Source organism: Sciurus carolinensis, chromosome 7, assembly GCF_902686445.1.
Source record: "Sciurus carolinensis chromosome 7, mSciCar1.2, whole genome shotgun sequence".
NCBI lineage: Eukaryota > Metazoa > Chordata > Mammalia > Rodentia > Sciuridae > Sciurus > Sciurus carolinensis.
In genome coordinates this window covers 33,221,861-33,234,319 of record NC_062219.1, presented here as the reverse complement: position 1 = coordinate 33,234,319, position 12,459 = coordinate 33,221,861, and the positions used below count along the sequence as shown (strand labels likewise).

The 12,459-nt window shown below is 38.5% G+C and overlaps 2 protein-coding genes across 2 annotated transcripts in view; one reads left to right on the top strand and one right to left on the bottom strand.

The window, feature by feature from the left end:
• The window catches only part of Med23 (mediator complex subunit 23), a 45,716-nt gene extending 44,706 nt beyond the window's left edge, over positions 1-1,010 (bottom strand). The window contains 1 exon segment of the mRNA XM_047557439.1: positions 842-1,010. Coding sequence (XP_047413395.1) covers positions 842-889 — 48 coding nt within the window. The 5' untranslated portion in view covers positions 890-1,010.
• A 211-nt stretch (positions 1,011-1,221) lies between these two features.
• Positions 1,222-12,459, top strand: part of Enpp3 (ectonucleotide pyrophosphatase/phosphodiesterase 3) — a 97,052-nt gene continuing 85,814 nt past the window's right edge. The window contains 2 exon segments of the mRNA XM_047558745.1: positions 1,222-1,417; positions 11,810-11,869. The gene's annotated coding sequence lies outside the window, so the exon portion shown is untranslated.

The window sequence follows — 12,459 nt, the reverse complement described above, 5'->3', positions numbered from 1 at the left end:
TCTTCACGACCTAAAATTGCAAGACATCATTCCCCAGTTCACATCAAGTTAAGGGATCCCACTCACTATGTGACCCTTCCTCAATATCCTCTGACCCCCTCAACCCTCCAAGGTTTAAAACCCATCATCTCCGGTTTATTGGAGGCCAGACTTCTCATACCAACCCACACACCTCACAATTCCCCCCTTTTTGGAGTAAAGAAATCCAATGGCCAGTGTTCGTTAGTGTAGGACCTCAGAAAGATCAATGACCAATTGTGCCCACATTCCCGGCAGTGCCCAATCCCTATACTCTGTTATCTCATATCCCAGCCTCCACTACACATTTCTCAGTATTAGACCTAAAAGACACCATCTTTACTATCCCCCTTCATCCAGCCTCACGCCCACTTTTTGCTTTTACCTGGACAGAGTCAGACACTACTCACAATAGCTCACTTGGACTATTCTTCCCCAAGATTTTCCAGATAGCCCCCACCATTTTGGCCAGACCCTTCAACGTGACCTAGCCTAATTTTATCCTCTAGCCACCTCATAAGAGTGGAAGAACTCTTACTCTGTCACACTAGCACCCTGCTTAACTCTTTGGCCTCCTTGGGATACCGGGTTTCTCAGTCTAAAGCCCAACTTTGCTCTCCCCAGGTACAACAGCTGACCCGTGGAGTTTGCACTCGTCCCGGTCTCTCTCTTTTTGTGCTAACACTAATTCCCGGTAATTACACTTGGTGTCAAAACAAAGGGGAGGCGGGAGAGGAGGTTGCCCAGGCCGAGTTCCTTAATCGGCTGCTTCTGTGTCACCGCTCCTGAGCCATAGTCCCGGACTGCCGGTAGTTGCACTCACCACCACCTCCTCGAAAATGCTCTGCAGTTGTGCCTCCATCTGTACCATCGCCCCCGCCCCGGTCTTCCCGGGACGCCGGGCAAAGTGCTGGGCAGGCCCGAGCTCCGGGAAGAAGTAGCACGGGGGCGGAGTCTCCGGGAGGAAGCCGCCGCTCTCACCCCTCGTCGCTTCCTTTATCCAGAGCCCAGAAACAGGAACCGGCACGGAAGCCGGGAAGGTCCGGGTGCGCGCCCTTTACGAAACCCCCAGAAATCAGTGGCCAGACCCGATGGTTCCGTTTGGCGAAGGGCGGCCCGCGACCTGGACTAGAGCGCCCCCTCGACTGATCCTCGAGTCCAAGTCATCCTGAGTCGCGTCAACTGCGGGCCGCCACCTCCCGGCTGGAGCGGGAGTTGCTTTCTGTTTGGTGCTAACTTGTAGAAGGAAAGAAGTACCCTTAACAGGCGCGGGGCTGCAGCCTACCGAAAATGCGTGGGCTGCCGCTGGGACCAACCTGATGTCTGTGAGTGGCCGAACTTCTGGAGGAATTGAAACCACCCTTCTCTTGACCACGGAGACCATGTCTTCTCAACTACGGTAACCTCAGTGCCTAAGCCCAGTGATGGACACTTAGCCGGCTTTCAATGAATGTTGAAAAAAAAAAAAAAAAAAGGAATAAATGCATCTTTATTGACTTTTGTTTAGAATTATTGAATAATAATATGTACTGTTTTTTAGTTATAATCATCTAAAATAATCATATTTACAAGTTGTTGAATACTGGTTGTGGTCGGGATGGGCTGGAAAACCGACAGAGCCAGAATTATTAAAATCCAAGTACCCTAACAATCTATTGTTCTTTTCTGTAGGCTTAACAGATAATCTTACTGTGGATTATCCTTTATCAGATTTTAGTTCTAAAACAGTTGTCATTACTACTTAGTGTATTTTCATGCTTCCTCTTTGTGTTGTCCAAATTAGTGTATTTTCAATGAATTCCAAGTAATTCTTAATATTGGCCAGGACTTGTATAATTAAAACGGTAAAGTGATCATTTCCATAACAAAATAGAAATTAATTTTACATTATACTTGCTGATGTTTCACTTCTCTATTGATTATTTTCAGATCTTCTTCCCCCATGCTTATTTTTTATTGATGTATATTTTATTTACAATGAAGTGCATAAAACTTCAATGTATAGATCCATGCATTTTGACAAAGTTCACACTTGCTCAACTAACACCTCAGTCAAGATACAAAATATTTTATATCACCCTGGAAAGTTCCTAATGCCCCTTTACAGCAAATTCCCATTCCATACATACTTTGAATTTACATAACCATTAATGAGTTTTTCGTGGTTTAATATTTACATGATTGGACCACTTATTTTTTGCCCATTATAATTCAGTTTCCCAATACTTTTACTCATTAGAATTCTAATACATTATATATCCAAGTTTTTCACAAGATAAATATATGGTAAATATTTTTCCCTATCTTAGCTTGCTTTCTCATTTTTAAAATGGTTTCCATGTTTAGTAGAAAATATTAATTTTTATGGAGTAGAGTTCATTAGTTTTTTGAGTTTTCCGGTTATGTTTTAACAGCCTAAGAAAAAAATCTTTGTCTATCTTAAGTGTTTTCTTTTTTTTTTTTTTTTTTAAGAAACGTCATAGTTTTAGCTTTGATCCATTTGAATTAATTTTTGTGGATGGTGAGAGGAAGGCAAAACTACTCCTGTGCTCCAGGGGGATTGTGACAGCTGTTCAGAACTGAGAGTCTAGGGCCACTGCCCTGATGGGCTCAGAAGAGGAATATCAAGATCAAGAGGATTATTCTCGAGCAGTCTTCCATGCTAACTTTCAGATTTGCTTGGAGCATGTGTGACTCCTTTTTACTCGTCTATTACTCCATTTCTGAATAGTAATGTCTTGTCCTCTATCATTCCCACCCTTGCATTTTGGAGGCATACAATTTGTTTTCTGGTTTCACAGGTTTGAAAAGAGGAATTTGCCACAAGATGAATCATACCTCAATTCTCATCCATTCATTCCTGCAATGTTTATTGAAATAACCTTTTCTCCACTGAATGGCCTTATATTAGTAAGGGTGGATTCTTGATTTTCTTTTGTTCTATTATTCAATCCTTATGCTAATGTCGTAAAATGCTCTAGCTGATTAGAAAGACTTGAAAGAGTGGAAATTGTCCAACTTTATTTGGACTTTATTTTTTTATGCTTATTTGACTATACTAGGTTCTTTGGATTTCCATATAAATTTCAGAATCAACTTGTCAAAAAATATTAATATTTTTATTGGAATAAATGAAATATATAGAGTAATTGTGGGGATAATTGATACCTTGGCCATGTTGTGTTTTCAATCTGTTACACGATAGATCCTTCCACTTATTTATGTCTTTTTTTAGCAATATTTTGTTTTCAGTGTACTGGACTTGCTAAAGTGTACGAGTTTGTTACATTTGTTTCTACAAATTTTATGGGATTTCTGTGCTATTTCAAAGAACATTTAAAAATTCTATTTTCCAATTGTCTTTTGCTAGCATCTAGAAATAGAATTGATTTTTTATATTGACTCTTTTTTTTTTTTTTTTTTTTTGGTACTGGGATCGAACTCAGGGCCTTGTGCTTGCAAGGCAAGCACTCTACCAGCTGAGCTATCTCCCCAGCCCTATATTGACTCTTTATCCTACGACCTTTATGATTTCACATTTATTAGTGTTAGTAGTTTTTTGAAGATCCCTTAGAATCATCTATGTACACAATCCTGGTCATCTGCAAAAGCTTTGCATCTTCTTTTGCAATTTATATGTCTTTTGCTGGTTCTTTTTCATACTTTATTATAATAGCTGGGACATTTATTGATAGAATATGTACACATTGAAGTACTCAGAGAAGATGCAAGACCAGGTTAGCAAAGTATTCTAAAATAGTTTAGGGGAAAAATCGTTCTTTCCATAATACTCCATCTTATCAGTTTGTAATTATTTTTAAAAATGTAAATTACTAAAAATCAAACAATAAGGACAAGAATAAAGAAATAAACCACATTTGCAATAACAACAATAATGAAGACAGCAGTTCTCTTCAAAAATCTGCCAAGTGGATCCTCTAAATCAATGCTTAGTGACAAGAAAGAGATGGTTCCGATACTTCTTTTATGCCATAACTAATAGCCACTTGATTTGAGTATTCCTATAAATCTTTACCCTGGTATTTCTATAAAATGGCATGTAATATCTTAGCAGAAACTATTCAACTACTACAGTCTTCACTAGAAAGGAAAAAAGAGCATAAAGAAAAGTCTTATTGGAGATATAAGTGAATGAATCAACTGTCTTAGCGTTTTCAAAAATAACCAAGGCTTCATCTGGAGGAATAATTACACAGAGCAGCTAAAAGCAGAATGAACAAAAGGGAGAATCTAAATCTGCACCTAAGGAAGTGTGCTAGCAGTGAAACTAGTGTGACGAGATTGATAAATGAATATGCCTAGTAAAGATGTCACGTAGGCTGGAGGAATATTGAGGGTTCAAAGTGGAGGTGTGGTGTTGGAACAAAAAACTGTGTCAGAAGTTAAAGAAGATAAAGGCAGAAAGGAGGTAAAGGTGACTAGCAGGAGTGGAACAAAGTGAGAGCACCCTGATGTTTCTGTGGAAAGACCGTTCTATCCAATCATCGTTAGAGCTGCTCCATGATATAGACACTAGCCTCCCAGTGTCTCTGGGGTACGCAAACCCATAAATCACATTCCTTATATAATGTGCTTTCATATTTACATATAACCCATGTATACTCTCCTTATATTTAAAACCATCTGAAATTACTTACAATACCTAGTGTACTGTAAATGGTATGTAAATAGTTGTTCTGCTGTATTTTTTAACAGAACAATGACAATAAAAAGTCTGTACATATTCAACTACAGATGTGATTTTTTTCTCAAATGTTTTCAATCTGATTGGTTGAGTTAATGGATGTGGAACTTGTGACTATGGAAGGCCAACTGTACTTTGAGCTAAAAGAATAGAATTAAGAAAGATATCTTTTCTGGTGATTGAAACAATTAGATGCTACAAGTATAAATCTCTAAGTCAAATAGGTTTATTTTTAGTTGGGTGTGGGGAACACACCTGTAATCCCAATGACTCTTTAGTCTGAGACAGGAGGATCACAAATTGAAGTCCAGCTGGGCAGCTTAGTGAAACCCTGTCTCAAAATAAAAAATAAAAAGATCTGGGGATGTAGTTCTGTGGTAGGATGCCCCTGGGTTCAATCCCCAGTGCAACACACACACACACACACACACACACACACACACACATGCTTGTTTATGTAAGACAATATAGCTTACATAAGTGTATGAGGTTATTAAGTTTGATAACTTTTTTTCAAATAACATTTCTCAAAGTGTGGTCTTCAGACCTCTGGGATTCCCAGTATCCTTTTAAGGATTCAATAAGATCAAAGCTGTTTAAACAATAACACTAAGATATTGGTTGCAGTTGGTTCAGTTTCACCCTGGAGGTTGAGGCCTGGGTACACACCACTCAGAATGGGAGGACCCTGAGAGTCAGGATGAATAGTTGGAGTCAGCAGCTAATGACGTGATTGCTTGGGCTTGTTAATGGATAGAGTGAGCTCCAAGAATGACAGGAAAAAATAAATAAAATAAAATAACACTTGATTTGGAAGATACATTGGATCACAGTTGAGGGTGAGAGAATAGATCTGTCTCTCAAAGGAATAGGATGAAGCAATGCTAACAGGAAACTGGAATCTGTGGATGCTGAGGATAAAGATGATATAGCTAGGGGACCATTGGAGGATGAGAGTAGAGAGTAGGGAATAATTTAGCATATCCCATCAACATGTGAGAAACTTAGTCATCTTCTGTATCGATGTTTTCTATTTAAAATTCTAGTATAATGCCTCACACGTGGTAGGAGTTTAATAAATGTGGAATGAATGAATGAATGAAATGAAACAATACAGAGATTGAAAGGAAGCTACAGAGAATAAGTTGGGTTATGAAATGAAAATTCAATTGGTTAAGATTATAAGGGGCTGGGGAGATAGCTCAGTCGGTAGAGTGCTTGCCTTTCAAGCACAAGGTCCTGGGTTCGATCCCCAGCACCCAAAAAAAAAAAAAAAAAAGATTATAAAACTTCTAATGACTAAGAGTTTAGTGGTTTTAGGGAGGGCAACTGTATGAGTCAGGGTTCTTCAGAGAAATAGAAATAGGGATAGATATACCCCTTTTGTAATGGGTATATCCTATGAAATATATTGGTGACTTTACACACACACCCCTATGAAATATTGCCAACCAGTTAAGCATGCCTGAAATTTGGTACCCAAAGATTTTACGGGGGATCCATCACATAGGCATAATTTACTGCCTGTGTAGCTGATCTCAGTCTACACCCCCTCCATAGTTTGGTCTCATCACTCATGACCTCCATCAATATATATATACCAAATCACACTGTTGGACTATCCGGGGTGACTCAAAGCTCCAGGCAAGCTAAAACACAACTATCAGGCATGACGTTCCTAAGGTTTAGAGATTACCTCCCAGAAACCAAGGGTAAAAATCGGGTACTTCTTTGGTCAAAGTTAAATTCTTTACAAGTTCACGCAATGCTTATTACTTTGCAACCTCCCCTGCATTTATCTTCATTCTTTCCCACATACACAAACACTGAACTGGTTAGATGATGTCCCTTTATAGGGTTACTCAGAATGGCTCCCCATTGATCTTTCCCAGCTTCACAACTATCAGGATAATTTCCCCTTTGACATTCCCATACACTAAAATATTTATATTTCTTTTATGAGTATTAAAACCATGATAAGGATTTTCTATCTCCTTTTAATTTTTATCATAATTCTTCTATACCACCTGATAATGGACCTAGTCATATTAGAGGGTGAGGGAATCATGAAAAGTGGATAAGGGAGTAGTATGGTTTAAATGTGTCCCCTAAAGGCCCATGTGTTAAAAAGTACTGGTCTCCATAAAGCACTGTATAGAGGCTGTTGGAACCTTTAGGAAGTGGAACCTAGTGGAAGGAAGTTAAGTCATTGGATGTGTGCCCTTGAAGGGGACATAGAGACCCTGGCTCCTTCCCTGTCTCTCTTTTTTGTCCCACCCATGGGGTGAACAATTTTGTTAACTATTACTAAAAAATGTGGGTGTCATCCATAGTGAGAAAAGGCAGTGAAACAGATTCTGTCCTGGAACTTCCAAAAATGAATCCAGTCTTGCTGACACCTTGATTTTAGCCCAGTGAGATCTGTATTGTATTTGTAATCAACAGAGCTGAAAATAATAAATTTGTATTGTTTTAAGTTACTGAATTTGTGATAATTTGCTAGATCAGTTAAGAAAACCAATATGATGCCAAGACTAATGTAACACCTCAGTATAAAGTATTTTGATTGCCTAAACGGAATAACAGAAAGTATTTGATTTATATGCTGTTTATTGTAAGATAATACTTTTTTGAGTTCACTTCTTTCTTAGAAGATATTCATTTCACTTTGATGTTGAAGATTTCAAGTGCAAATTCCCTAAACAGTCCAACCTCATTAGGCTCAAACCCTAACCAGTCCTTTCTGGAATACTACCCTCACATCCTCAGCCCCTATCTTGGCTAATGGCACCACACTCGTCCTAGTTGCTGGGGGTGTAGAATCACTTCCTGAGCTCAGCGGCGCTGCTTTCCTTATAGTTCTCAAGCTCAGTACTTATTTTGTTTCCACTACCCTGATCTAATTGTTCACCTCTGACCTGAACTGTGATAACCTGGTCTCTTAGCTTCACCTGTTCTCTTTCCAGTTCATTCCATTCTCTGGAACCAGAAAAAAACATCTTCAAGGGTATCTATCATGTTATTCTCTAGCGCTAAGTCCTACTTTGACTTTCTATTTCCTTAAGACTCGTATTTAAATTTCTTTAGTCAAAGTCTCTCTTTTTTCTTTTGCCACAAATGCTTTAATTCTAGGCAAATAGAATATCTTATACTAACAAAATGTAGACATTATTTCAGATTGTGTGATTTTATATCTGAAAACTTCAATTTCTTAGTAAAAACAAAATCCAAAGACACATAGATTTACTGAATTTTTCTAATACCTGGTATTTAGAAGATGTTATGTAGATGACTTCTCCTGAGGTTTTTGTTAGTTTTGGTTCTGGGGATCAAACCCAGGGACTCACATATTACAAGATTTCTCTTAGAATTCTGATTCTGTTAAAACTTTTCAGGGACATGATTACACTCAACACATGAGTTAATATTTATGCATTTTGATAAGTGAAATTATGTTTTTCTCAGGTAAGAATTACTTTTGCAATATTTTCCTGCAAGGGAATCGCAGTTGCCTCAGTGAGAACAGAATACTGGGATAACAAACAAAAACAAAACAAAAAAAACAATAAAAATAGCTCTATTTGGCCTCTCTCACTGATAAACTTATTTATAAAAATCGAATGCATTTTTTAAACAGTGGGCTCTCTTTCTTATGTTAAAATACATGTGTGTATGTGTGCACACAACATAGCAGATCTACTGACTTCCTCATTATTTGTGGTTTGGTTAATCAGAGAGATGCATCATCGGAGCCATGACAAGTGAGTCTGGTGTTGAGAATGAAACGTTAAGTATCTCTTTGCAAACTTTAAAACCTGATCTTCTTTATTATGAATTTAAACTTAAGTTGTAGATGAGCATTAAGCTAACAGAAATCTAACTTTTCAGGTTTAAAATGAAATTTAAAATTGATAATTTTCTTAAAAAGGAATCCATCACAGAGGCTGTTCTCCTTATTATCTCTACCTCAACCGAGGTTGATCATCCAAACTCTGGCTCCTCCACTCCCAAACCTGCTTCTTCTAGAAGATATCCCCAACTCAGTAGGTTGCAACTCCATCTCCATGCTTCCAGTGTCTCAGACCTAAGGTTGGCAAACTATAACCTGCTGCCGATTCTGGCTTGCCTGTCTACATTTGTATGACTGGCAAGCTAAGAATGGCTTTTACTTTTTTGTTCATTTTTTATATCCCCCCCACCATGAATTAGTGTAAGGTCTGTAGGTGCAGAGATTCAGGACTGTTTGTTCACTCCTTGGATATATAATGCACTCGCCTAAATACTCATTGCTTAAACAGGGCAAGAGGATGCCACCCATCCCTCTGACTGATCTGCCCCTTCAGAAACACCGATGTAGAAAATTGCCTGTGGGTGTTCCCTGACCTAGTACATTATAAGGTGTCACTAGAACAATGGATTGGGTCTAGGGCACCTGGAAGGCCAATGGTAGCCCAGATGCTCCTAGGCCCGGAGGACGAAGTTCTTAAATGAGTTCTGCACACTTTTTCAGTCCGATTGATGAATACTCCCAGATCCTACTTTTGTTTTAGAAGTATGATTGCATTGGACACAGACTTTGTTTCCAGGAAAAGATTAACTTGCAACTGGGAAGCTCACTCAGGAAGGTTATTTGTCCCCATGTTTGTGTTCAGAATTTTCTTGTTTTTTTCCTTTTTCTTTCTTTACTCCTCTTTCTTTTTCCTTCTACCTTCCCTTTCTTCCCCCTCCCTCCCTACCTTCTTCCCTCATCTGTAAGAGGAGATAAAACATTTTATCAAGCTCCTTCCTTCATTTCTTCCTTTCTTTTCTGCTCTTTTAATTTATTTTCTCCCCCTTCCTTCCTCCTCTTCTCCTTCTTTCCTCCCGTTTCCCTCTCTCTCCCCTTTTTTCTTTCTCTGCCTATAAAAATAATTCAGGATTTACCATGAATTTTAGCTGGATTATTAGTATACAATCTTGAAATCCTTTAAGTATCAAAAATATGCTTTTTTCCATCTCCATACATGTATTTGGGGAAAGTTGGCCAAAATATAATGTGTAATATTCTCTCAATTGTTTTGTAAGAATATATTACTGTTCTCATTTTGAGTTGACTCATTGACCCATTTGAATGGACACTGTTATGGGGAGCAACTTAAGAACAGACTGATCACCACTGAGAAGTCCAAATTTGAGAGTCTTTATTAAGCTGGCCAGCTGACTGTCTCACACAATGACCCAAAAAATGACTATTGGGAGAACAGCCCCGACCACAGGGTTGTAGGGGTTCTTATACCAAAAATCACATTAATCATAAGTGTCTGTTGCTATGATTTGAAATTACACATTAACATCATGAGACCATCGACAGAGGGGGAAGTGGGTCAAAATGACCCTTACCTAGGTACAAACTAAAGAATGGTTGCTAACATCCACACAATCACCGTTCATGTGGTACATTGTTTAGGAGCAATAGGAATCAAAAGAGAGCAATTCTTTACTACATAGGAGTTGCCATTGTATATTATTAAACATGTAACATCACGTAACTGATGATGACCACAGAGGCGGGGTTTTCCCATGTGAGAAGCTTATTTCCTATAAAACATGGAGTCTCAGAGCAAAATGGAGTCTGTTTAGTCATTTCCCTTAGAGTTTGGCCTATAACATTCTCATGGAGTCAGATCTGTCAGCCCATCACAGACACCAGAGGATATTACATCAGAATCTACCAACAAATATTATTTGTATTTCTAATCTCCTGGTACCTGTATTGAATACTTGATATATAACATGGCAGATGGTATGTCTGTAACTTCATTTGAAACTGTTTTAGAACTAATTTACATTTTAAACCTGTGTTGTCCCTTTTGGCAAAAATTCCACAGGTTCATTGAATGTATGTAAACACAGAGAACTTGTTTCCTTTTATCATAAAATTACATACTTCAAGTTTCAAATGGCATTTCATGGCTAAATATTCCAAAATATGTTGAATAGTTCCATGGACATACTGCAGTTTTTTAACTAGCCATGTTACCTTTCAGTCTTCATTTTTGCTGCTATAATATACATGACAAAATGTCAACTTTGTTTAGAATTTCACAGTTTGCAAGGTATTTCTTTCATGAACATATTTATCATTCACAATATTTACTTGATCTTCTGAGAATGAGGTATGGATTGCTCGGTGACTCTCCTCCCCATTCTCACAATAGTCCCATGCAGAGCACACAGGGATCTAGACCCACAAAACTGCCTGCCTGCCTTCCTCTCGGCAGGCACTTTCTTGACATTAATAATCAGTGTATGGCTTGGGAGGCTGAGGCAGGAGGATCGCAAGTTCGAAGCCAGCCTCGGAAACTTAGCTCTGAGTAACTTATCGAGACCCTGTCTCAAAATAAAAAATAAAAAAAGGGCTGGGGATGTGGCTCAGTGGTTAAGCACCCCTAGGATCCATCCCTGGTACCAAAACGATTAAAAAATAATAATAATAACAATCAATCCTGTAGTGAAATCTGCCTCATAGTTGAAATCTGGTTGTGCCTTTTGTCAGGGAGGCATTTTGCAAGATTCAGCAGTATGAGTCTTGGGTGTTAGCTTTAGAGGTAAAAAGCATCTTATGAGAATACTCTTATTCTTAATCATGAAATTAGTCATATGTAAGGCTGAGCATACCAATCATATATACATATATATAATTTAAAAAATAACAATAAGACAAATATCTCTGTGCTTTCATAAGATTAAGAAATGAGACATTGAGGGCATGCTGGTTCATGCCTGTAACCCCAGCTATTCAGGAGTGTGAGGCAGGAAGACCACAAGTTTGAAGACAGTCTGGTGACTTACATGAGACTATCTCAAAATAAAATCAAAAGCTGTGTAAATGTGTTTCTTAGCACATGAAAGGCTCTGGGTTCAACCCCCAGCACTAAAAAATAGAAAGGAAGGGAGGAAGGAAGGAAAGAAAAAAAAAAACATTGCCCAAAACAGAGAATCCCACTGTGTACCCCTTCTTAGTGATATTCCCTTCCCTCCTCCCAGATGTAACCACTCTCCTGACTCTTGATTCAGTTATTCTCTTCATTTTCTTTATATTTTCAGTCACATATGTTCTCTTCATTTACTGAAGATGAGTGGCAAGCATAAAGCCAGGTGTATAAGGTAAGGACCATGTTACCATCACTAATAGAAGTCTTCTAGAAAAACATTAACAGAACAAAGTCTCTGGATCAGAGAGAGAAAGGGAGGGAGAGAGAGGAACATTATGCCAAGGAATCAGCTCACCTGCCTGTGGGTGCTGGTATGTCCAAACTCCAAAGGACAGGGGATGGGGTGGGGATGGGGACTCGTAGGCTGGTAACTCAGGTTAATACTGCTGCCATGAAACAGAATTTCTTCTCTGATAAACTTATCTTAACTTTTAAAGTCCTCAAGTGACTGTGGATGAGGTCCACTCACATAGTAAAGAATAGTTTTTTTTTAAAGTCGACTGATTATAGTTGTTACCACAACGACAAAATATCATTGTAGCAGCACCCTAGATTTGTGTTTGATTAAATAACTGGCTATTGTAGCTTAACCAAGTTGACACAAACAACCTTCACAGAGGGGAAAATAAAAGTTGGAGGTTCAGGAATCAGAGTCAAGGCAAAGCAGGAAGAATGTCACAAGTACAGATGGTCGAGAAGCCCACAAGAACTGAAGGCATAAGACAGATGACTAGATAAAAAACAGGTCCTAGGGGTCCCCTT